The sequence below is a fragment of the Haliotis asinina genome, chromosome 1 (genome assembly GCF_037392515.1).
Source record: "Haliotis asinina isolate JCU_RB_2024 chromosome 1, JCU_Hal_asi_v2, whole genome shotgun sequence".
NCBI classification, from domain to species: Eukaryota; Metazoa; Mollusca; class Gastropoda; order Lepetellida; family Haliotidae; genus Haliotis; species Haliotis asinina.
In genome coordinates this window covers 40,150,127-40,173,481 of record NC_090280.1, presented here as the reverse complement: position 1 = coordinate 40,173,481, position 23,355 = coordinate 40,150,127, and the positions used below count along the sequence as shown (strand labels likewise).

Here is a 23,355-nt window from a genome sequence, read left to right as displayed (position 1 = left end):
TGTACGAGTATAGAGAATGTGGAATGGTATGACACATACATTTAATACATTACTCACATATACGGGCTTTTATGGCGTCGTCTCGGTTAAAATGTAAACAAACCAAATGATATTGAGATATATTGAATTTTAGAGAAATACTGTTTGTCACAAGATGTTTCACAGATGAGCGTTTTGTCACAGGACCTTTCATAGATGAACTGTTTGTCACAGTGTGTTTCACAGATGAATTGTTTGTCACAAGATGTTTCACATATGAACTGTTTGTCACACGATGTTTCAGAGATGAACTGTTTGTCACATGGTGTTTAACAGATGAACTGTTTGTCACATGACGTTTTACAGGTGAACAGTTTGTCCCAAGCTGTTTCACAGATTTTGTCATAGGGCGTTTCCCAGACGAACTATTAGTCACATGGTGTTTAGCAGATGAACGATTCGTCACGTGTTTCTGTTTCAGAATATTCGAGAAGATCGTCATCCACTGTAACAGCTTCACCAGCCTCATCCCCGTTTCCTTCGTACTCGGCTTCTATGTATCCTTCGTCGTGCGGAGATGGTGGCAGCAGTTTATGAACGTCCCGTGGCCGGACAGGTGAGTCACCTGAGTACACTTATGTCTAAATAATTGTTTATTTGGTCCTGTTTTGATGTTTTGTTTGGGCTGTGTCAAAGTATTTTCTGAAAAGGGGGGATGCTCGTATACAACATTGGGATGGCCATCACCAAAGATGTATATCATAAAACCCATCAAACGTTTACACTCACTTACATCTTACATGAAATTCTCCATTAACTTGGGAGAACCAACTACGAACCTTATGCGAGTGAATTACGCCTTGAGCATGTATGCAAATGCTGAAAAGTATTTGTAAATATCGTGCACGTACAGCTGCGTTTCCGCCGTCACTTTTTTCAGCAAATCACCTCTATGTCCGTGACATCAGCATCAAGCGATACATGTGCACACGCACACGCACACGCACACGCACACGCACACGCACACGCACACGCACACGCACGTCTAGCTGTGTCACTTCATTTTGGGGTACGACCCTCATGGGAACAGACTCGTTTTGCTGGCCAATTTTCACTGAGTTTCATCATTTATTGAACTCGTGACAATACTCTTTTCAAAATTACTAATTACAGTGTATCAGTAAAGAGTACCTTTAAACAGTATGGAATATTTTGCAAAATCTGGTTTAGTTCAGAAGACTGAAGTAAGTAGCTACATTTACACTAGCGAGTCTAAACGTTTGTTGGGTAGTATGTGAACTAGATTCGTGGTTTTGTGGCCGCTGTATGGAATAAACCCTCAGCTCTATTCGTCACCATTCGCCCATTTCCGTAATCCCCAAGTTTACTTCTCCCAATATCTATCAACATGATGTGAGAAAATACGATACATTTAAATCAGTCGCAACGCGCGTATGACAGGAAGAACTTCAGTCATGTCTCTAAAATATTAAATATTTTTATTGTTAATTAGCGAAATGTTTTGCCTATTTGCTAATAATTATAAAGTGTAAATATGACATTCCGCAGGTAAGGGATATTACTTACAGCAGTGGCAAAAAATCCAAAGTGTGCCTTTCGCCTATCACTTAGTTATGGTCCTGTGGTTAAAGTTTGTGCAGTGAGTGACGAAATTGCCGGTTTTTGTTTCATAAGTATTAGCACACCTGTAACAATTGTGGTAAAATTAAATCTTATTATTCTATTTCAAGTGAGGAGGATAATAAAACAGCTGACTGTGAAGTTAAACATCATTTATCCACTCATCAGTTATCGCCGTTTGGCTTTGATGACAGGAATCGGTCCAGTGGAAATTCCAGATGAGCGTGGCACTGTTTCAGCTCCGCGTGTTCCATGTCGCTCGGCGTTTTATATCGGGTTTGGTTTTAAAAATATCAGCATTGGCACCTACCCAGCGTTAAAGTAGGATTGCATAAACGATTATTTGAACAAGCTGCAAGGGAAGATTTTCACGTGATTTTAATGTCTGGAAGGCTATTTCAAATTATCAGGGATCATTCAGTGAATAGGGAAGGATAACTTATTTTGCAAATATACAAGTATGATGAACAAGAGGTCCTTCTTAGAACCGTTGCAATAGGCAATACTAACGTCAGTCTTGAAGCAGGTTTAATTTGCTTAAACGATCCAAGAGTCTTTTGGATATAAGAGTCTCTTAATATAAGTGCGGAGAATGTTCTTGGGTGTCGTGAGAAACAGTAACAACCTCCTAGATCTTGAAGCACGTCAAAATTTAAGACGAAAGATTTACACCATATAATTATGGAGGCCGGATATTATTATTATTCAAATGTGTATCGCCGAGCGAAACTGAAGGGTCGAAACAGTAAATGTCAAGCCTATTGTAATAGTGATGAAACGTCGTCCCTTTGTGACGTCATGCATATTGTAATTTCGTTGAACTCCGTGACGACATACAGGTTCAAATGACACATGGTCATTCTATCTCTGTGGGTAATATTTTTGTGCTGATGATAAATATTACGTGTTACGATGTTACTTGTAACAGAAACTCAAACTTTAAAACTTGCATCAAATAACAGTGCGTACTGAAGTTCTGTTGCGGGAGATAAGGGAGCCATTGTCAGAGACGGATCCAGATCCCCACTCCACTTTGTCCTGAAATTTTGTTATGTGATCATTGAAAGTGGAGTGTGTATCGCCACCCCTCCCCCTTTTTTCTCAATAGTGTGCATCCCACCTTTCACAGAAAGCTGCATCCGCCCGCGATTGCCTGATTGTATAAAGCGTGCTTGACGCTAAAGTGATTGTAAGTCCCAAACCTTAATATGGACTTAAAACAATCGTAGCGGTAATTTTCCTTTTTCAGTGACACCCTGTGTACTGTTCACTGAAACCTCGTTCTTCTGTACAAGAAACCTTGCTTCTCAACTACAGTAGAATCTGTCTAAACCGGCACTCATTGGGACTGAAGAAATAATCCGGTTTAGACAATGTGCTGGATTGTAGAGCACATGATAATGTACAAGCCACTGTTGGGTCTGAGATTTTATGCCAGTGTTGACAGCCTGCCGGATGGGACAGATGCCGGTTATTACAACTTCCACTGTATATACGTGCACAGGATGTTAGATGTGACTGTTGATTCCGCGTCGTTCAGTAACATTCGGTGTTTGATGCAGGACACTGTTCATTATGACAACGTACCTGACGGGGCTGGACGAAAGGTCACGGATAATGAGACGGACGGTGGCTCGGTACATGCTGTTTGGACTCATACTCATCTGCCGGTCTGTCAGCGTGGCTGTCATGAAGCGGTTCCCAACTCTTGACCACATTGTAGAGGCAGGTAAACCCGGTTGTGATACTTGGGGAGGGATCAGGCGGACAAGGGGCGGGGCAAGGAGGACAAGCGGGTAGAACGAGGAGGACTTGGGACGGGTTAAGGAGGACAAGGGGGTGGGTCGAGGACTAGAGATGGGTTGAGGAGAACTAGAGGTGGGCGGGGCGAGAAGGACTAGGGGCGGGGCTAGGAGGACCGGAGGTTGTGCGAGGCGACAATTAGGGCAGTAATTAAATCCTTTTGTGTGTCTGTGGAGGGTGAGGACGACCAGGGGGTGCGGGGCGAGGAGTGGAACGAGGAAAAACGGGCTTAAAGGGGCACTGATGCGGAGCAATTTCCGTGGACTGGTGTAAACTTTTGTTATTGTTTTTCTCCCGTGAGTACCCGGATGATATCCCAGAATTCGTGACCTCTGCTGCGCAGTCCGTAAGCGCAATTGATAGTTTAATTATAGACAGACCAACTTAGGCGGAGTCATTTTTACTTCATTACAAATGTATTATGAAAACAAATGAAACACTTTGAAGGTTAATCATCTGCCAGTGATAGAAATGGTAAAAAACTATTAGGACGGAAAAATAACGAAGCCAATGTACGTCTCTATATTTTGTCTCATAACCCTAATTAGTTTATTGTCATATTTATATGATTCTGAAAATTAATAAAAGAACACGCGATCTGCTTATACTTATAGTAAATTTCTAACATAACAGCAACATTTATACATTGTATAGATTGCCAATGTGGATCCTATTTCACACACATACACGATCTAGTGTGTGTTTTCTGTCATACAGATTCTGCTGAATGCTACAACAAATAGATTAAAACAAAATGCAAATAATGAATGTAAAACAGACTAATTTTATAGCAACAATGTCAGGCTACTACCTTGTTCAGGAATGTATCCATCAATATCCACGTAAAAGAAATTGTATTCCATTCATCTGCAGCTGGTAAATAATCCTGCTCTGTGTCGCGTGTCTTACAACTGTCTAATTAGCGAAAAAGTAACACATCGTTTCACGTCTTTCGTTGGTGAAAACCAGATAAAACTCTCATTGGTCTCCCAAGATAGCACACCTGGCAACTAATTGTATGATGTCCGCTATTCTAAGTAATTTAGTTAACCAATAATGAGCAATCAATCAATCAACGCAAGGGTGGTTAATTCTTTGACGGGAGGATGTTGTTTTTACACTCGCACTTTACGACAGGGTGTAGTCATCTACACACACTACCTTTTGACAAAAGTAATTAATCAATCAGTGTGTTATCGGCTAATCCTTTGATCAATGTTTGTTTTTGTAACTCAGCTGATAAACCCTCTTGCATCACTTACATGCACATATTACATAACATACAATACATTTGCCATTACAGACTTTAATTTATAATGTTGAGTATTTACTCCAGACAGGAGAAATGCCAAATGGGAACCTTTGTTGAGTAACCTGAGTGGTGTTACTACTAATTATACCTGTTATAAATTCATTAATTGACCATCCAGAGAATGATGACAAACAACACGAGTAGGTTTACACCATCAAACGCGAGTTACAGCAAGGAAGATGTAATCTCTGTGTCGCATGCAGCCTGAAAACACTTATGGGCCGAAACTGTTTTGAGGATACCAACGGAATTTCGTTACATAAGTAATACATACAGGCATTTGCTGTGTACTTGGGCAAATAGGTGAAATAAGGGGGTTTTTTTTAACGTAAGAAAATTTTCAGATTTCTCTACCAAAGACAAAGTCGTCGTTTATTGTTTACGAATTCAAATAAACCAACTGTGTGTTTTTATTATTTATTATTTTATTATTTTATAAATAATAAACCATTGTAGCTACCATAGCTACCAAAATTTACGTATGATATTTGCTATCACAGCTGAACCAACACTCAAAATTACCTAAATATGAAGTTTTGCAATCTTCCGGAGTGAAACAAATGGCTTGCTACCTGCCTGTAGACATCATATTTTCATGTAACATGATTGAATAGCGAGGTTAAAAACAGGGAAATGGGATCAAACTGAGTAACTATACCACCCAAGCATCATATTTTCATGTAATATGATTAATTATAGAGGTTAAAAACACAGAAAAAGGATCAAATTGAGTAACTATACTATCCAAGCATCCGAAAAGAACTACACTGCTGGGATATTTTGTTATGATTAGACAAGGAAAACCATGGATATTTTTAAATAATGGCATATGATGGGCATCCGGCCTCCTGACTCTTTTGGGTGAAGAAATTCTGCTAATATGGACAGGAGCCCAGTTCCTTTGTCCGTCACGGTCGAAGGAGCGGGCGCTGACCAATTTGCAGTTTGGTTCCGTAATTAGACCGTTGGCGAGAAACATTATTCGCTCCGCATCAGTGCCCCTTTAAGGACTAGGTTGGGGTAACTGTCAGTAACAAATGTTAGCTTGAATTGGATAGGGAATGTTTTGGGATGGATGACAGTGACTAACGAACCCGAAGTCTCTCACAAGATAATACGATAACAAGATCAACTATTCTCACAGAACTAGTGGTATCATGTAGACAAAGACACAGTGTTTTTAATGTTGATGAGCACTTGCCGCCCTGAATGCTTGAGCATTCCCGTATCCCGGGGTTAAACATTTCTCCTCAGTACGAACGTTGTCGTGTAAGCCGGGGATCGGCTTGTCGGGCTCCTCTACTAAACTCATTGCTCCTATTATGTTTTCTCAATAAGATATAGCTGATAAGAATGAATATTGTCGTCCGCTGTGATAAATACCATTCACTAACTTCTAGATTACTGTCCATATATGATCCTTCCTGCACGGTGGTATCCCAGCTAAATACCGGCGGCCTGTAAACAGTCCGACCAAACAATCCACTGATCACCAGCATGTGCACCGGACTACGCATTTAGCCCCCAGTAAGAGTGAGTGATTTAGTTTTACACCACACTCAGAGATACTCCAGTTATATGGCTGCCGTCTGAACAATCCATTGATAGTGAGCATGAGCATCGATCTGCATGGTTGAGATGCTAAGTCATGGGTTCTGAAGATCAGTTCTAACTCAGATCTTCACGGGTCTGACTTGAAACAAAGGAGCCTGTGTTGTGTCGCTGGCACGACCAATGAAATAGATAGAAGCGACACATCCGTGGTTAACGAAACCGGATCTGGTGAAGCTGGTGTTGGTGACACTGTATTCCTGTTGTAGGTTTCATCACCAAGGACGAAGCTATGACGTTTGAGGACACACAGTGTCAGTTCCACAAGTTCTGGGTGCCCCTCATGTGGGTTAACAGTGTGCTGGTTCAAGCCCGACGGGAGGGGAAGATAGAGAACGATTTCGGCCTCCGAATGATCATCGAGGTACGGACTACAAATGGCGAATAAGTCAGTGGGAACGTTGGCTTTCTCTACACTGTGAGCAGTAATGTTACAGTGAAGGAAACGCACACTTAACTCAGCACATTGCCCAAGATGGTAACTGCGACATGCAAATGCTTGCAACACTCCTGTACTAAGGAGTCTAGTTCTACTGGGTGAATCTAGTTGACTCTAATTCAACTGGGTGGATGTAGGCTAACTGAGACTCGCAACATTAGGAATGTGCGTGGAGTGCAATATTATATAATGTCTGTGTAGGTGAGTGTAGGTGAGTGAGTTAGGTGTCATGTCGCTTTGAACAGTATTTCAGCAATACTATCATGTGCCTATCCAGTGATTGTACATCCTACCATTGATGCGAGCGAAGTTGCGTGACATGCAAAATTGTGAGGAAACTAACTTTGTGTGTGTGTGTGTGTGTGTGTGTGTGTGATAGGGGTGGGGGGTGGGGGGGTCGTCTGCGTCTCTCCTGAGAACGGAAGGTTGTGGTTCGACCCTCGGCCGCGTTATGCGATCCGCAGAGGTGACATACTGACAAGTGACCTAAGTCTGCACGACTGGTCGCTGGACAAGTATTGTAACTGTGTTAAAAGTGAAGGCAATCGTGAGTGAGTGGGTATGGTTTTACGCCGCTTTTAGCAATATGCTAGCAATATCACGGAGGGGGACACTAGACATGGGCTTCACACACAATAACCATGACGGGAATAGAACCCGGTCGAGCGGACGCTTTAACCGCCCCTGAAAGCAATAGACAACAGAACATGATTCGTGGCCGTAACTATTTTCATTGATACAAATATTACCGGGTGCAGAAACCATTACGAGCCAACCGCTGAACACAATCAGTCTATCCCGATTTCTTTATTTATCTTTCGGGGCGGGTGGGGTAGAATAGTGGTTAAAGCGTTCGCTCGCCAAGCCGAAGACCCAGTTTCGATTCCCCACATGGGTACAGTGTGTGAAGCCCTTTTCCGGTGTCCCCCGCGATATTGCTGGAATATTGCACAGTCATATACCCTTTACACGTCGAGTATTATCCGTTGTCAGCAGTTGGCATGTATGCCGAGTATTGTCCGTTGTCAGTAGCTGGCATGTATGCCGAGCATTGTTCGTTGTCAGCAGTTGGCATGTATCAGGCAGTTGTGCCGTAATCTGAAGTTCGAATCGCAGGTTATGACGGCTACGTTTTTGCACGAGAACCCTGCTTATGCACGCAAACACATGTATGACATACGATTTCTTAACTCATTATACTATGCGATGTAGAATATTTTTCTATTTTAAACAAGCTAGCTTTCTTCGGTAACTGATAAGGATAGCATGCATTCTGCTGGGAAACTTATTGTCTGTACGAATTATCGTTTCCACTCAGATGATCTTATCAGCGCGAGTCTATGTTTCAGCAACTGGCAACGTTCCGAGATAAATGCTCTCTGTGTTTTGTGTACGACTGGATCACAATCCCTCTCGTTTACACACAGGTTGGTTCACTTAAGTCCATGTTATCAATTCAAGAAGTAGATGTAAGAATGAAAATATACCGAAAACAAGAGTTTGAACAGGGTTTTCCTTTCTCACTTAGGTGATCAGTAAATTAACTTCTTTTTGGTGGCATTTATAAGCTTGTGTGAAGAACAATGAGGGAAGTTCTATACATGATGACTTGTACTTACTTAATGGTATCTACACTGAAACGTCGCTTACGTTAATAATAAAGAGTTTGTAGAGCTTCCCCAGTTGTTCAGCTTGTAATTTGTTTGTTGCTGAACTCCACACTCGTCAGTATTCCAGCAATATGATGGCGGTCTAAACTGACAATCCAGTGATCAACAACATGAGCATTGAGCTTTGTAAATGGGATACGATGACGTGTCATCCGAGTTACTGCTGAGAGTGACATGTAATCAATATATCCGACCGTCAACCAATAGTTTACTTTATTTTATCATTATTAAATTTACCTCATCTAATCCAAAACTGACATCTGCTTAAATAATTGCTGGGAAAAAAGGGTGCACCAATTGTGTTAAATGCCGCAAAACGTGACTCGTGTCATGACTGTTCTGTGCACAAAAGTATGACTAGAAATATACAGATATAACCGTGCCGCATTCTTCCCTTACCATCTGTAATTGCTTCCAACACTTACAATATTGGTGTTTGATGAGAGGTATGTTTAATGAGTGAGTGAGTTAGTTTTACGCCGCTCTTAGCAGTAATCCAGCAATATCACGGCGGGGGACACTGAGGTTCGTAGAAATGGACCTCACACTTTGTATCCATGTGGGAATTCGAACCCGAGTCTTCGGCGTGACGAGCGAGGACTTTAACCACTGGGATACCCCACCGCACGTGAAAAGTATTTTTGAGTATGTTTAATGAGGTAATGTCTGTGAAAACACACACGCGGATACTTGCAGGTTGTGACGCTTGCCGTGCACATGTTTTTTGCGGCGTGTATTCTGGGGCGTCAATTTCTGGACCCACTTCAACAGTACGACGGCTACGAATACGACTTCTACATTCCCGTGTTTACCTTCATGCAGTTTTTCTTCTACATGGGATGGCTGAAGGTCAGATATCATCTAGTAGTAGTAGTAGTAGTAGTAGTAGTAGTAGTAGTAGTAGTAGTAGTAGTAGTAGTAGTAGTAGTAGTAGTAGCAGTAGTCTTAGATTACGTTCAAAAATCACTGGTTTTTTTTAGGTTAAAAAAAAACAAATTGATATGAAATCAATAAATAATTAATCTGAATGAATTCATCACCTTGCCTTTTGTCCAAACAGGTGCCACTTAAAAAGCTTAGGGGGCCCTTTTTATAAAAAAATAATCTTTCCTGAAAAAAAATCGTAAAAGACATACTTTTACATAAAAATAGACTGACAGGTAAACATACTCTAAAAAAATGTTGCTTGATTCCTACTTTCAGAGAAAAGAAATTAATCGAAAGACTGGCTGAAAAAAATGCTCTTTCTCAAAAGAAATTAAAAGGTTGTTTCTGGAAGAGAACACCTGCACCAAGCCGATTAAGCTTTTCATTAGCACGTGTGTATATCTTCTATTTACAACAGTTTGATTGACAGGTTGCTGAGCAGCTGATCAACCCGTTTGGCGAGGATGATGACGACTTCGACATTAATTGGCTACTAGATCGGCACACGGCGGTGAGTGAAGACCCTCGGAACATTTCCTGTTTCTAATGATGCAAGGAATTTGGCAATTTAAGCCGCACATAAAGCAGATCGTTAAAGTTTCTATATGGCAGCGTGTATATCTCCGTCATTTTGATCTGTCTATAGACAATAAATCAAAGCAGGTGTGTACGATCAGACCCATCAATAATGGTAACTAAAGTGCAAATTAAACAAAAATTGTAGTGATAAAAAAGCTCAAGATCTTGAAGGTAAGAGGCAATCGATATCTTCAAGATCTTGAGACTTTTAACCACAACTGTTTTCCTTAATTATAACTTGCACTTTAGTTACCACGGGTGAGTATATTTGTTATTCCAACAGCATCGGCCTACCCAATTGGGACACGATGACGAGTGTTAACCAAGTCAGGAGCCTTACCCAATTGGGACACGATGACGAGTGTTAACCAAGTCAGGAGCCTTACCCAATTGGGACACGATGACGAGTGTTAACCAAGTCAGGGGCCTTACCCAATTGGGACACGATGACGAGTGTTAACCAAGTCAGGAGCCTTACCCAATTGGGACACGATGACGAGTGTTAACCAAGTCAGGAGCCTTACCCAATTGGGACACGGTGACGAGTGTTAACCAAGTCAGGAGCCTTACCCAATTGGGACACGGTGACGAGTGTTAACCAAGTCAGGAGTCTTACCCAATTGGGACACGATGACGATTGTTAACCAAGTCAGCAGCCTTACCCAATTGGGACACGATGACGAGTGTTAACCAAGTCAGGAGCCTTACCACCCGATGCCGATGCCTTCTTTGTAAGAAGCTGGAAGACAAAGCGAAGAATTCACTTCCTTGGTAACGCCAGGATCCGGTGATTGCGATTTTGAATGGCTGATTGGTACTGAATATAACTTTTTTTGTTATCAGCACTCTACCTGGTCTCACTTCTTTCAAATTGTTTGTAGGTTGCGTTTACGCTAGTCGACCAGTGCTGTGGGAAGCACCCTCCGTTCGTGAAAGATCACTTCTGGAATGACGTGGTCGTTCCCGACCTTCCATATACCGAGGCGTCGAAACACTCCAAGAAACCCAACTTCATGGGGTCAACGTACAACATTGCGTAAGTTGTCCCTGAACGAGGAGATTGTCCATGTCTCAATCCAGAATCCTAGGACGTAAGGGCTGAATAATGTGTACCACTTGAGAGCGATAATTCTTCACTGATTCAGTATGCTTTGAATTTACCCCCTCTGTTATAATAGGCAAAATGTTTGTCAGGAGATCGAAGGGTCAGCGGTTCGGGTCCTTCTCATCTAGAATTGCAGTTACCTACTTCTTAGTCCGTTTGTTCTCAGACTCTGAAAAACGATTTTTAGGGTTCTTTAGTTGACGTAGCACTCCCGTATACACTTTGTTGTCCGATGAAACAGACGCATATTACAGGTGCAGAGTCGATTGTTCTATCACGTCGCTGATTGGAGTAAAGTGCTTTACGTCCCACATTTGTTTATTTTATGTTGAATTTAAGTACCCGTAGACACTCAGAGGTGGTGTTTAGATCGTGGCCCCATTTCACAAAAAAAACCAGTCACATGCGTTTGCCTATGTTCAAGTATTGGCGCTAGCGTTAACATCTAGGCCTTTCACAAAGCACAAGGGTGATCGTATGGTAACCTTACTGTAATGTTGAGGTGAGTTTAGTTTTACGCCGCACCCAGCAATGTTCCAGCTATATGGCGGTGGTCTGTAAATACACGAGCCTGTACCAACCAATCAAGTGAGCATCGATCTGCGTAATTGGGAACCGATGACATGTGTCAACAAAGTCAGCGAGCCTGAGCACCCAATCCCGTTAGCCGCTCCTTACGACAAGCATAGTCGCCTGTAATGTTGAAGAATTGGGGTTGGGTTAACTTGAGGAGAGGCTGCTTCGTGAAAGGAGGCCCAGTGTGCCGGTATACAAAACAGCCTTTGTGCTAGGATTACCTTAAGTCTATGTTAAGGTATGAGAGTTATGATCACCTTAGTTAAGGTCGCTTTGTACAACGACGCCCAGGAGCTAGATTTTCGAAGCTCCCATATCGCTAAGACAGACGTATGTTAATGTTATTGGATAGCGCCAATATGTTACTGGATTACGACTATCATAGCGCTATCGGAGCCTCGAAAAAATCTAGGCACAGGCTTTTAGTAACAAGCTTGGTTTTCTTTCTGGTATTTTTCTCACTGTATCTTTGCAAAACCAATGTGTGTGTTTCCGGTTTCCAGAGGGACCCTGAATTTCGCTTCTCTGGTCTTTGTCGGGATGCAAAATAGTTTCCATCATCCCGGAATATTGTCCGTATTGCATGCCTCTAAATGTATGGTTCTTTAATCAAGAAAAAGCATCAACATCATTTCAAATCTGCTCCACTGCAAAGTAACAAAGCCAACGAAAACCTGCGTATTCTATTTCTGGACGGGCCACTGTAATGTATACTTTTAACCTCATATACTGAAATATTTGATGTTGCATAAAACCGTTTTCTCTTTCACAGTCGTACTGGTCTTGAGGAGCAGCGGATGTTCGTCCCTGAGACTAGCAGCATCAGGCGGCGAAGCAAAAGCTCACTTAGCAGCGCCTTCACTGGCTCCCTCCTCAGCCTCTTTAGACAGTACGTACCCTGAAACAACCTCTTTAGACAGTACGTACCCTGAAACAACCTCTTTAGACAGTACGTACCCTGAAACAATCTCTTTAGACAGTACGTACCCTGAAACAACCTCTTTAGACAGTACGCACCCTGAAACAACCACTTGACGCTCGGCCTCTTTTGACAGTACGTATCCTGACACTCAGCCTCTTTAGGCAGTACGTGCCCCGACACTCAGGCTCTTTAGACACTACGTACCCTGACACTCGGCCTCTTTAAACAATACGTACCCTGACACTCAGCCTCTGTAGACAGTACTTATCTTTACACTCAGCCTCTTTAGACAGTAGGTATCCTGACCCTCAACCTCTTTAGACAGTGCGTACCCTGACACTCGGCCTCTTTAGACAGTACGTATCCTGACCCTCAACCTCTTTGGACAGTGCATACCCTGACACTCGGCCTTTTTAGACAGTACTTATCTTTACACTCAGCCTCTTTAGACAGTACGTATCCTGACCCTCAACCTCTTTAGGCAGTGCGTACCCTGGCCCTCGGCCTCTTTAGACAGTACTTATCTTTACTCTCAGCCTCTTTAGACAGTACGTATCCTGACACTCAACCTCTTTAGACAGTGCGTATCCTGACACTCGGCCTTTGCAGACCGTATGCATCGTGCCTATCAGTTTCTTCAATAAGCACAGACACTTCACCTCTTTAGACAGTAAATATCCTGACAATCGGCGTCTTCGGGCAGAACGTATCCTGATGATGAGCGTCCTTAGGCATTAAGTACTTAAACCCCTCAGCTTCTGCAGACAGCAAGTACCCTGACGATCAGCCTCTGCAGACATTACTTAAGATGATCAGCCTCTGCAGACAGTAGGTACCCTGAGGCTCTGCCTCTGCAGACAGTTCGTGCTCTGACACTCAGCCTCTGCAGACAGTACGTACCCTTACGATCAGCCTCTGCAGGCAGTAGGTGCTCTGACACTCACCCTCTACAGAGAGTACTTACTTAGTGATATCACTTTCAGTCCATTTCGTTGAGGTCACACAGAGAGGAAACACAATATGTTATTGATACCCCTAAAACCATATATGAGCATCAATATCTCGCTATAAGACGGGATACAATTCAAGCAGACCTTCAGATCCATTTTCGATCACCACCCCTTACCTCTAGCACTGTTAAATACGTTATTGATTCGCATTTCTTCAAAGTTAATTGAAGCCGTGTTTTCTCTTCAGAAAATCCCACTACGATTCCAGGGATACTCTGCATTCCGCTTATCATCAGGAACGAGGCTACAGTGTTCCTAACGGCAGAATGGGCTACCTGCAGGTGCCCTCCATCATCGTGACATCGGAACATCCTTCTCGCCGTGCCTCGATTGACATTGCCGACATCTCGGATAGTCTCGAGCGTCTCCGAATGGAAGGAAGGACCCGATCTACTACGGACGCTGACGAGCGAGAACCAGCAAAGACTGAAGTGAAACGCAAATTCAGCACACCATTTAATTTTAATTTCTTTTCAAAGAAAGAAACCAAGAGACCAGCTGAGCCTCTTCCAGCGTCGCCAAAGCAACCAAGGTATGGTAGTTTCTGGTTCTGTCTCTTCCATGTCTGGTCTGTAATGTTCCAGTTATATCAGCACTGGGTCAGGTCTAAATTATACTATTTTCTCATGTTGCTTGTACCTGGTACTGAATGTGTTATGTTACTGAATGTCACACACACACATCCCTACTCCACGCCATCACTACTAGTCCCTGAGTAGCATTACCCGTAACCTTTATGGTCTGTGTACACCCCTACTTCTCAACAATCCTGGCTCCACCCCTAAACAAGGGGTGTGCAAGTAGGGAAAGTGAGTGAGCTGAGTTTATCGATGCTTTGAACGGTCACATGTCAGTTTTATGTGAGAGGAAGGTCTGTAGTTTTGAAACCCATAGATAATTTGTTCACAAACCTATCATCAGTCAAGGCGAACCTTGAATTAATTATCACAGCTTCTTGTTTCTATGGGAAACATGTCTCTTTGCTGCAGCATACTGGACGACATGTGATGCCATGTCTGTGAAAGACCTTGTATTAATTTTGAAGATCTCTAATCCTTCTTCTCATGTAACGTGTTTCTCTTCAACGCTTCAAGACCTGATCAACAAATAGTTCGTACAGACAGAAGATAGATACAGTTCAAAATTTGTCTAGGTTAAACTACCTACGAGTATAAATCGTTTCCCATGAATATTTATTTCATAATACATCAGCCAAACACCTCACAATTAAACATTCGTCGGCAAAATTGGCCAAAGGCGAAGGGGTAGTCTACAGGTGAGAGCATGGTCCTTTGCGACGAAACACTATCCATCCTGTTCATCCTAACACATCCCACTCTTACTACCAAAACACAAAAACTATTAGTCAGTGTCTCTGAACCCGAATACCGTGCCACAAGGATTGTCGCCCCGCATGTTTATAGTGTTTGTAATCTCCGCCAGGTTCACCGTGGAGCTGGTGCCCCCGGAGGAACAGCAAGAACAGCCCCGGAAAAGGAGGACAGGGCAGATTCTACAGACACTAGAGAAGCAATATGTGTCCAGGCCGCCATTGTTGTCTGCCATCGAGGAGGGCAACACGATCAACAGCATCCGCCAGTTGATCAGCTTGAATTCCGGTGACTCCAGCATTGAGGAAGAGGAGGAGGAAGACGTCTTTAACGAGGAACTAGAGCAAGACTCAAAAAGGTGGGTTTAAAATACACTAGGGTTGGGTGTTCTGTCCGTTTGCTCTCTGGATGAACCGGCGAAGATCCGGGTCAAAAATGGTCTTCAGCAACCCATGCTTGTCGTAAGAGGCGACTAACCGGATCGGTGGTCAGACTCCCTGACTTGGTGGACGTTTTCCATGGTATGTTCATGCTGTTGATAACTGGATTGTCTGGACCAGACTCGATTATTTAGAGCCCGCCGTCATAGACATGGAATAAAGCGGCGTCAAGCAAAAAATTAAAACCAAATTCAGTCTGAATCAGTGTTTTGGACTGTTTGGAGTTGTTTTTAATACTGAACATTTACGGCGTAGCAAACATTACCTGCCGAGTTACCAAAAAGCTGGTTTCATCAGAAAGGCATTAACAGGTCAATGGGGTTCTCTCGGTGACAGTGACAGACACAAATTATTGATGTACGTCCCTTTGCTAGAGAGAGTGCATAAATGAGTGAGTATGGTTTTACCCTGCTCTTAGCAGTGTGCCTACAACATCACGGAAGGTGACACCAGAAATGGGCTTTACACTTTTAAGTGAAAGATAACAACGCATCTCCTGTTTAACATGGTTCCACTCCATTGCTCACTCTCTTCGAAGACCACTACAGAATCTTTCTTCGACGCATTTAAGACACACTGCACAGAGAGCAAAAGCACGGATAAACAAACAGTTTTATATGGTACTTGTATTCGCCAGTTTGTAATTCAAACTGGAATGGTATATACATGTATCCATGTTTGTTATAAGAAGAATATATTATTTTGATTTAGATGTTCTGTTAGGGCGATCATTTAAAACTTGCAAGAAATGACAACCACTTAAATACATATACATCTTGTGTGTCTGGGTATGCTTAATATATCTCCCCTTACCCGTTATCAGTTTTGAGTTCCTGGTATACTGATATGTTAGTGAAAGTTATCTTAAACACACACTAATATAGCATTATCCCTAAAGCTGTTGATTAGAAGTGTTCAACACCCTTGGGGCAACACATGAATAAATTATGTCAGTTGAAACATATAGGTTACACTCAAGGAAGTACAAATATTTTGAATACCCAGTGCTAATATTTTGAATAACCAAGGACAAATATTTCGAATATCCAAGTACAAATATTTGCGAATAGCCAAGAACATATATTTTGAATACCCAAGTACAAATATGATACTTTTAGTACCCAAGTACAAATATGATAGTTTGGAATACCCAAGTACAAATATGATATTTAGAATACCAAAGTACAAATATTTGTATTACGCAAGGGAACTGTCTCAAACCCACTGTGAATGGAAACGTGTAAGTACTGTTGAAGCCCTCTAAACCGGAACTCGTAATTACCTAGCTTCTGACGGGACCAACTTCTAGTGCCAGTATTGAGAGCATGCCGGATAGGAGAGCTTCCACTGTATATAGTCAGATGGGATTGTTGCTTTTACTAAAACTGAATTTACTTTTCAGGAAAAACAGGCGCACTGGATATCAACGTACGCAATCGTTTCGGAATTTTATATCCGCTTACCTTGTACCTTCTTTCATTTATCGCCGAATGAACTAAATCAAGACCCAATTATAATTTGCGCATGCCGATATTCACTTTTTCAGCGAAGCGAAGGACCTTGACCTGAAGGCGACAAAGGTCACATTCGACGAGGGGCAGAATACCGACAGTTCAAAGAACACAACAGCAAAGTAAGATTGATAGTTATTAGAGGTGCTGATGTTATTTATCTGGTGTGGGGTTGCTAAGTCTAATGTTTCGGACAGATTCGAGAACAGTACTGTTTTCGTTTCAGCGACACGGAATTGAGTGACCTTGACCCAAGAGAATCTTACTCCGACCAGACACCTATCATACCGACAGTCAGCATTGATGAACTCTGATACACAAGCCGAATAGCTATGCTCACATTGAGGCCAGATTCCATATGGGGTGCAACCCAAGCTGTTTCCAGTATCAACACATCTCCATCGAATTGCCATTCGGATTTACCGTATGGGTGGTTTGTTTTGCCAATAGTTTGTCACGTGAACAGTGCATATCGCTCTGCCTTACAGCACCAAACTAACCTTAGGATCATGCATGGAAAAATGTTTTTATCAACGAAAACTTTCTGATTTCATTCCGTCGGAAACGTCGTCGTAACAATGGCGTCACAATCAAGGGACATCACTTCTTGCTGTTCGCTTGGGTGATATAAAGTATCTCACCCATGTGTCATTTGATATTGGGCATATCAACATGACTCATAAACGGGTTGGAACTCCGAACTTTGTCCAAACACGACAGGCCCATAGACGCGTTTTACAGTTTTCTTCGGTGTTGATGTATCTGATATGACGCGTGAGTGTATAACGTTTCTGTTTAATCACTCGTGCCGTTCCTTTCATAAAAAATGAATAGTTCAGAATAACAAGCCAGATTAAGGGTAACAAGACGCATCATAAACTCTTTCTACTGCTGGCATACGCAACACGCACAGATTTTAGCCAGGCGGTGGAGTAATGTGAAGTGCTAACACATACAATACCAGTTACAAGATCACGTGCGTAGTGGCCTTAATTACGAATGAAAATTATCCTTGAGACATGTATACATCTTGAAAATAATGTGGGCGATAAAGCTTACTGATCCCTTACTTTAAAAACAATAAGGCATCTAATACCGACGACTAGTAAATACTGTATGGAGGAATCGGCTACAGCCTCCCATTTCGTTTCGTTGGACAGGAGCCAGTCATAACGCTATTTATGAGGTGCCAATATTGCTTAACCAGAATGTAATGACACACACCGATATCATGTTCTTTAATTGTGTAAATACATTGTGTATTTCTGTTATCACCCAAAAGGCCCAGCCAGAGATGAGATTGGTAGAGAATGGGTTGAGTATTTGTTGCCAGGGCTGCACATGGGATGAGTACAGGCTGTGAATGGGTGTGAGTGCTTAACAAATTATATCCTCCAAGAACCATGCAAAAGCGTTTATGATTCAGTTACATGATAAGTTCATCAGGGAAGCCATTTAATCATGGATAGTTCCAGGAACAAGTTGGAATTATGAATTGGTCATTTTATATACTTTTAATATATGTACATATAAGCCCGGTGCCTTACAACATCAGCTGACCTCTTAGTAAAAATGTGCATGTTTACAAGCTGTAGGACTGACATTAAGAGGTCTTTCCTCCATTCGACACACATAAAGTTCGGATGCGTTAATGATTCGACCACTCGTGGTTTTCAGAAACAAACCAAAGACCCACACAGATGTACTTCCATCCTTGGACAAACTACCGATCACACGTGCCTATTTAACATCTGTTGGACTAACTTCGTTCCCTCTACGTAACGCGTAGGCAAGAATCAACGTGTAGGCATGACTTTGTTTTCAACTATAAAATGGATATTTTCTGCATTTTTCCCCTGGGAAGACAACTTATTATCTATTCTGTGCGGTGAAGCGCATGAGATTCTAGCTATTATTTGTTTGAAACAAATATATCTGTCCTACACAAACACACAATATTACACAAGGAATCTAAACCCAGACATATACGCCATCAAGATGCAGCAATAGGGGGTGAGTGGGATCAGCGTCCGAAATAACCACCAACCCGGTTGTTATTGTATCGGACCGGCAGTTTCAAATGTGTGGAGGCCCTAATGGCCTTCAGTAAATTATTGGCCAATTATTTTTCAACTGGAATGTTTCCCTTTTGTTATGAACGTTTGGGAATTATCCACGATCAATCATGTTACGTTAACCTACAGTTTCACTTCCTGGTATTTCAGTGTTTTGGCGTAGGAATATGTTTACACCAATCTCGGGTGCCATAGGCTTCGCTTGATTTTGTACACACACAAATTCACCTTATCTTGTAAAATATATCATTATTGATCACTGGATTGTCTGGTCCAGACCCGATTATTCAACGACCGCCGCCATATAGCTGAAATATTGCTGAGTGCGGCGTAAAACTAAACCCACTTACTCCTAAGGTGATCGTAACTCCCATACCTTAACAGAGTCGTACGAAAGTCGTACGGCTAATTTTGCTTTGTGCAACTGACGTATTTTGAGCATTTCAGACAAAACATTCACGAACATATCCCTCCAACACGTATTTTTGAAACAATAAGTGAGGAAAGACCGACGGCAAAGTGAATAACATTAGTTTATTGCCAACGGTCTCTCCTAGACATATATCCGATTATCTTTTCTTTTCTCTAATGAAAGGTATAATCAAGAGTGTACATATTGTGAATTAAATTTTATACGAACGAATTGACTTCATGTGTTTTATGGCTATAACAATCCGAAAAAAGACGCCTGAAAACCACCCCAGAGTGAACTTAGGTTTACGCCGCTTTAACAATATTCCTGGAATATCACGGCGGGGGACACCAGTAATGGGCTTCATATATTGTATCCACGTGCGGAATCGAACATGGCCTTCTACGTGACGAACAAATGCTTTAACCATAGGGCTTCCCCAACTACCCAGAAAAGGAACACATCGAACATACAAGCGGAGATCACCTGATCTCAAACAGTGTTTCAGAACATCGAGAAATGTTTGTGACTGAGGTGATAACAATGCAATATGTCCATACCGGACTCTGATTAATCCAGACATCTGTCCATACAGGACTACATTTCAGTCAAAGATTCGTACGCAATACCAGTGGCCGTAATAATCTAATAGAAACGGATTTCTGTCAGAGTCGGACTGTGGAACTGTGAACATGTCCAGTGCAGACAACCCAACAATCAGAATCAATGGTCTTCGAGACCCATAAAGAACCAGTTTAGAACTGATGTTCCAGAACCGCTGTTTGTCGTAACATGCTACTAACGGGACTGCGTGGTCAGACTCGTTGACACTGTTTACACGTGTCATCATATCCCAGTTGTTAAATATCGGTGCCCATAATGTCAATCACTTGTACTATGTATACATCGCCGGGTCCAGACTCCATCATGCACAGACGGACGCAATACAGACAGACATTACATGGCGTTAAATAACAACTTAACCCATAGCTAAACCCACAATAATAATGAATGAAACTGCTCGATTCCTACCTGATATTGGATAACTGAGAGAAAAAAAATCATGCGGTTACATTTTCCAACACTTTGTGAAATATGGAGCACCAGTAAACTAAGATTGTGTCTTTCTGTTGACTTCTGCAAAAGACTGACAGATATCTACGTTCCCGCAGATGCGACTGTATCTGTGGCACTGTCGGCACGCTACATACAATGTGCGACTGGCTTGATAAGACTTCGTAGGATCCTTTAAAAACATTTCTTTTTTATTCTTTGGAAATGAAAATCGTACACATGCAGAATTCACGTCACACACCAGTCTTCTCTCCAAGGCGATTACTGTACAAACAACTATAGTAATAAGGTACAAGTGGTGATGCACTTTAAAACATTCACAGTTATCATTTCAGTACAGACAGCCTCCGATATATCTCCAGCTTTCTCAATCGCACATTTAATATGAAGTTCGCCTATTTTTTTTAAGAGTATATATTAAAGGAGTGTAATAATGCTGTGTTGCACGTAAGCCATATCAGGCACTCTGGTCATCTAGATATAACTTACAGGGGAGATAGGACGTCGGTTTATGTCAAATCAAAATCATGGTGACCTTCGAATATGTCATAATGACTTTCGCATATGTCCCGAACTGCCCCTTGTTATGCGCTGCCTAAAATATTAGGCTTTTTGTCTAAGTGATATATCATCGAGTCAAAAAAGATGAAAATAATGAGATTATGTCTGTTTGGTGCCCAACACTCGTGTCACAAATCTCTAAACATTAAACGTACACCTATATCATCTGGTTTCGTAACTTTTAAAAACTGACGCTGATATACACATATTTGTTTAAGAAATGTACGACTAGTGGCCGTTGTTTTTCTGTACAAAAGAACGCCCCAGGCCAGATATATTTCTCGTTGTTGTGAGACATGTATTCCATCCACATTTATTGTCTTATTGAGCGACAAAACAATGATGAGTCGTATATTTCTAACATGAGATGCCAACATTGTTCAAGGCTTAGTAATGAATGTTAAAAAGTCACAAGCTTCAAAACTATTTACTCGTGTATACATAATGATAACGCCTGGCGTACTAGGACAACGAGGCAATGTTTCTCGGCGTTGCCCAGTTATATCTTTATGGAAAAACTATTTACAAGTTGCTTTTGTTGTGATCTCCAAACAATGATTTATCGTTCCTCTTGGTTAAGCGTGCTATATCGCGGGAATATCTTGTATTTGTCAGCAAAGATTAGTGAAACAGTGGTACCTGGGTTACAAACACGTTTACGTCCTATCATTTGACATGCATCATGCATTTACGTTCAGAACAAACACGTTATCGTCTTTTGGCATATGAACGAGCGCATTTGGTCTTAAACCGCTCTGATATGTAATTGAGTTTCTATGTAACCCGCCTACATCTCTTGAGGGAAGCGCAGTTTTTTTCCATGTATCATCTATAGTATGTTATGTTTTCTGGGATATATAAAATCATGTCACCCCCGGAACCGCTAGACGAGGAAATCACCCCACGGCACTCCAGATCATATCGAGGTTATATCCCCTAAAGTTGTTTCCGATAATACCCTAAATATCCGGAGAATGGAATTTTAAATTGGATGGATATTTTGTAAATGTAAGACTGACATATAGCCACAGGAGCAGGCTTATGGCGGTTTATATCTTATGTTAGCAGGGTACATTGGATATAATAGAATGGGTCTCAGCCAATCACGATCCGACATTCCTGTCTGAGGTAAGATGGCGTAATATTTGGTAAAATGTCGACGTTATACAAATATTAAGGCAGGATCAGTTGTACACGACAAATATGTGTTGTCACTTTGTTTCGTTTCACTTCTCTCAAATACCGACGCTATTTTGTAACAAACTCAAGCAACGAGTATCCGACTGGCTTTATTGAACAAACGTTATCGATAACAAATTCTTTTATTTCGTAGGAGCGTTGTTTCGATACAGATTTTGGTACCGTTGTCAAGCTGGAACGTGTATCGAAACATCGCACATACAAAATAAAAGGCGTTGCTATCCATAAGCGTGTTCAATACTGTGCGCCTTAGTTCATATGAATAAACTCGTATTCCAGCCAAGGCCTACGAGGATTGGCTGAAAAGTTCTAAGCCTCACTGTGAAAAAAAGTTACAAAGTCCACGTTTGTAATTTATTTTTCTACATAGTCCCCTTCCAAGTTCACACACTTTTGCCAGCGATGCTGCAAGGCCCGAATCCCGGTCAGGAAGAAATCTTCTTCAACTACCCTAAAAAATCAGTCACAGCGGAAATGACGTCATCATTACTTGCAAAATGGCAACCGGCGAGTTCCTTTTTCATTTGGGGGAACAGGTGGAAGTCAGAAGGAGCCAAATCAGGTGAATAAGGAGGATGGTCAATGAGTTCAAAGCCACAATCGCGGATTGTTGACATGGCCACCACCGATTTGTGAACAGGCGCATTGTCTTGGTGGAAGAGGACACCTTTAGCGATCTTCCCTCGTCGTTTGGCTTTGATTGCTTCTCGCAACTGGTTCATTGGATCAGCATAGTATCTGCCGTTGATAGTTTGACCTTTTTCAAGATAATCAATGAGCAGAATACCCCTGGAATCCCAAAAGACTGATGTCATCACCTTTCCAGCTGAAGGAACAGACCTGGCTTTCTTCGGAGCTGGTGAATCAGGATGCTTCCACTGTTTTGACTGTAGTTTTGTTTCTGGTTGAAAGTGATGTATCCAGGTCTCATCCATGGTTACAAATCGTGCCACAAAATCATCGGGATCTGCTTCAAAACGACGCAAATTGTCAAGGGACGTCTGGAACCTGACACGTTTCGGTTCTGCTGTCAAGAGCTTTGGCACCCATCTTGCAGAAACTTTAGTCATTCCTAATTCGTTGGTGATAATATGCTCAACCCTCTCATGAGAGATGCCCACTACACTAGCAATATGTCGAGTATTCAATCGTCGATCATCCATTAACATATCGAGCA

The 23,355-nt window shown here is 41.9% G+C and overlaps 1 protein-coding gene across 4 annotated transcripts in view; it reads left to right on the top strand.

The window, feature by feature from the left end:
* LOC137291299 (bestrophin-4-like) overlaps positions 1-19,574 on the top strand; it is a 41,724-nt gene extending 22,150 nt beyond the window's left edge. For 3 of the 4 annotated variants that reach the window (XM_067822619.1, XM_067822604.1, XM_067822612.1), the window contains exons 3-14: positions 461-595; positions 3,183-3,349; positions 6,556-6,710; positions 8,135-8,212; positions 9,152-9,304; positions 9,813-9,893; positions 10,843-10,997; positions 12,415-12,531; positions 13,762-14,106; positions 15,018-15,263; positions 16,892-16,978; positions 17,083-19,574. In XM_067822619.1, the coding sequence (XP_067678720.1) occupies positions 461-595; positions 3,183-3,349; positions 6,556-6,710; positions 8,135-8,212; positions 9,152-9,304; positions 9,813-9,893; positions 10,843-10,997; positions 12,415-12,531; positions 13,762-14,106; positions 15,018-15,263; positions 16,892-16,978; positions 17,083-17,170 (1,807 nt within the window). In that variant the 3' untranslated portion in view covers positions 17,171-19,574. The remainder of the gene's footprint in view (positions 1-460; positions 596-3,182; positions 3,350-6,555; positions 6,711-8,134; positions 8,213-9,151; positions 9,305-9,812; positions 9,894-10,842; positions 10,998-12,414; positions 12,532-13,761; positions 14,107-15,017; positions 15,264-16,891; positions 16,979-17,082) is intronic. The other variant, XM_067822626.1, reaches the window with a different exon arrangement.
* The last annotated feature ends 3,781 nt before the right edge of the window (positions 19,575-23,355 follow it).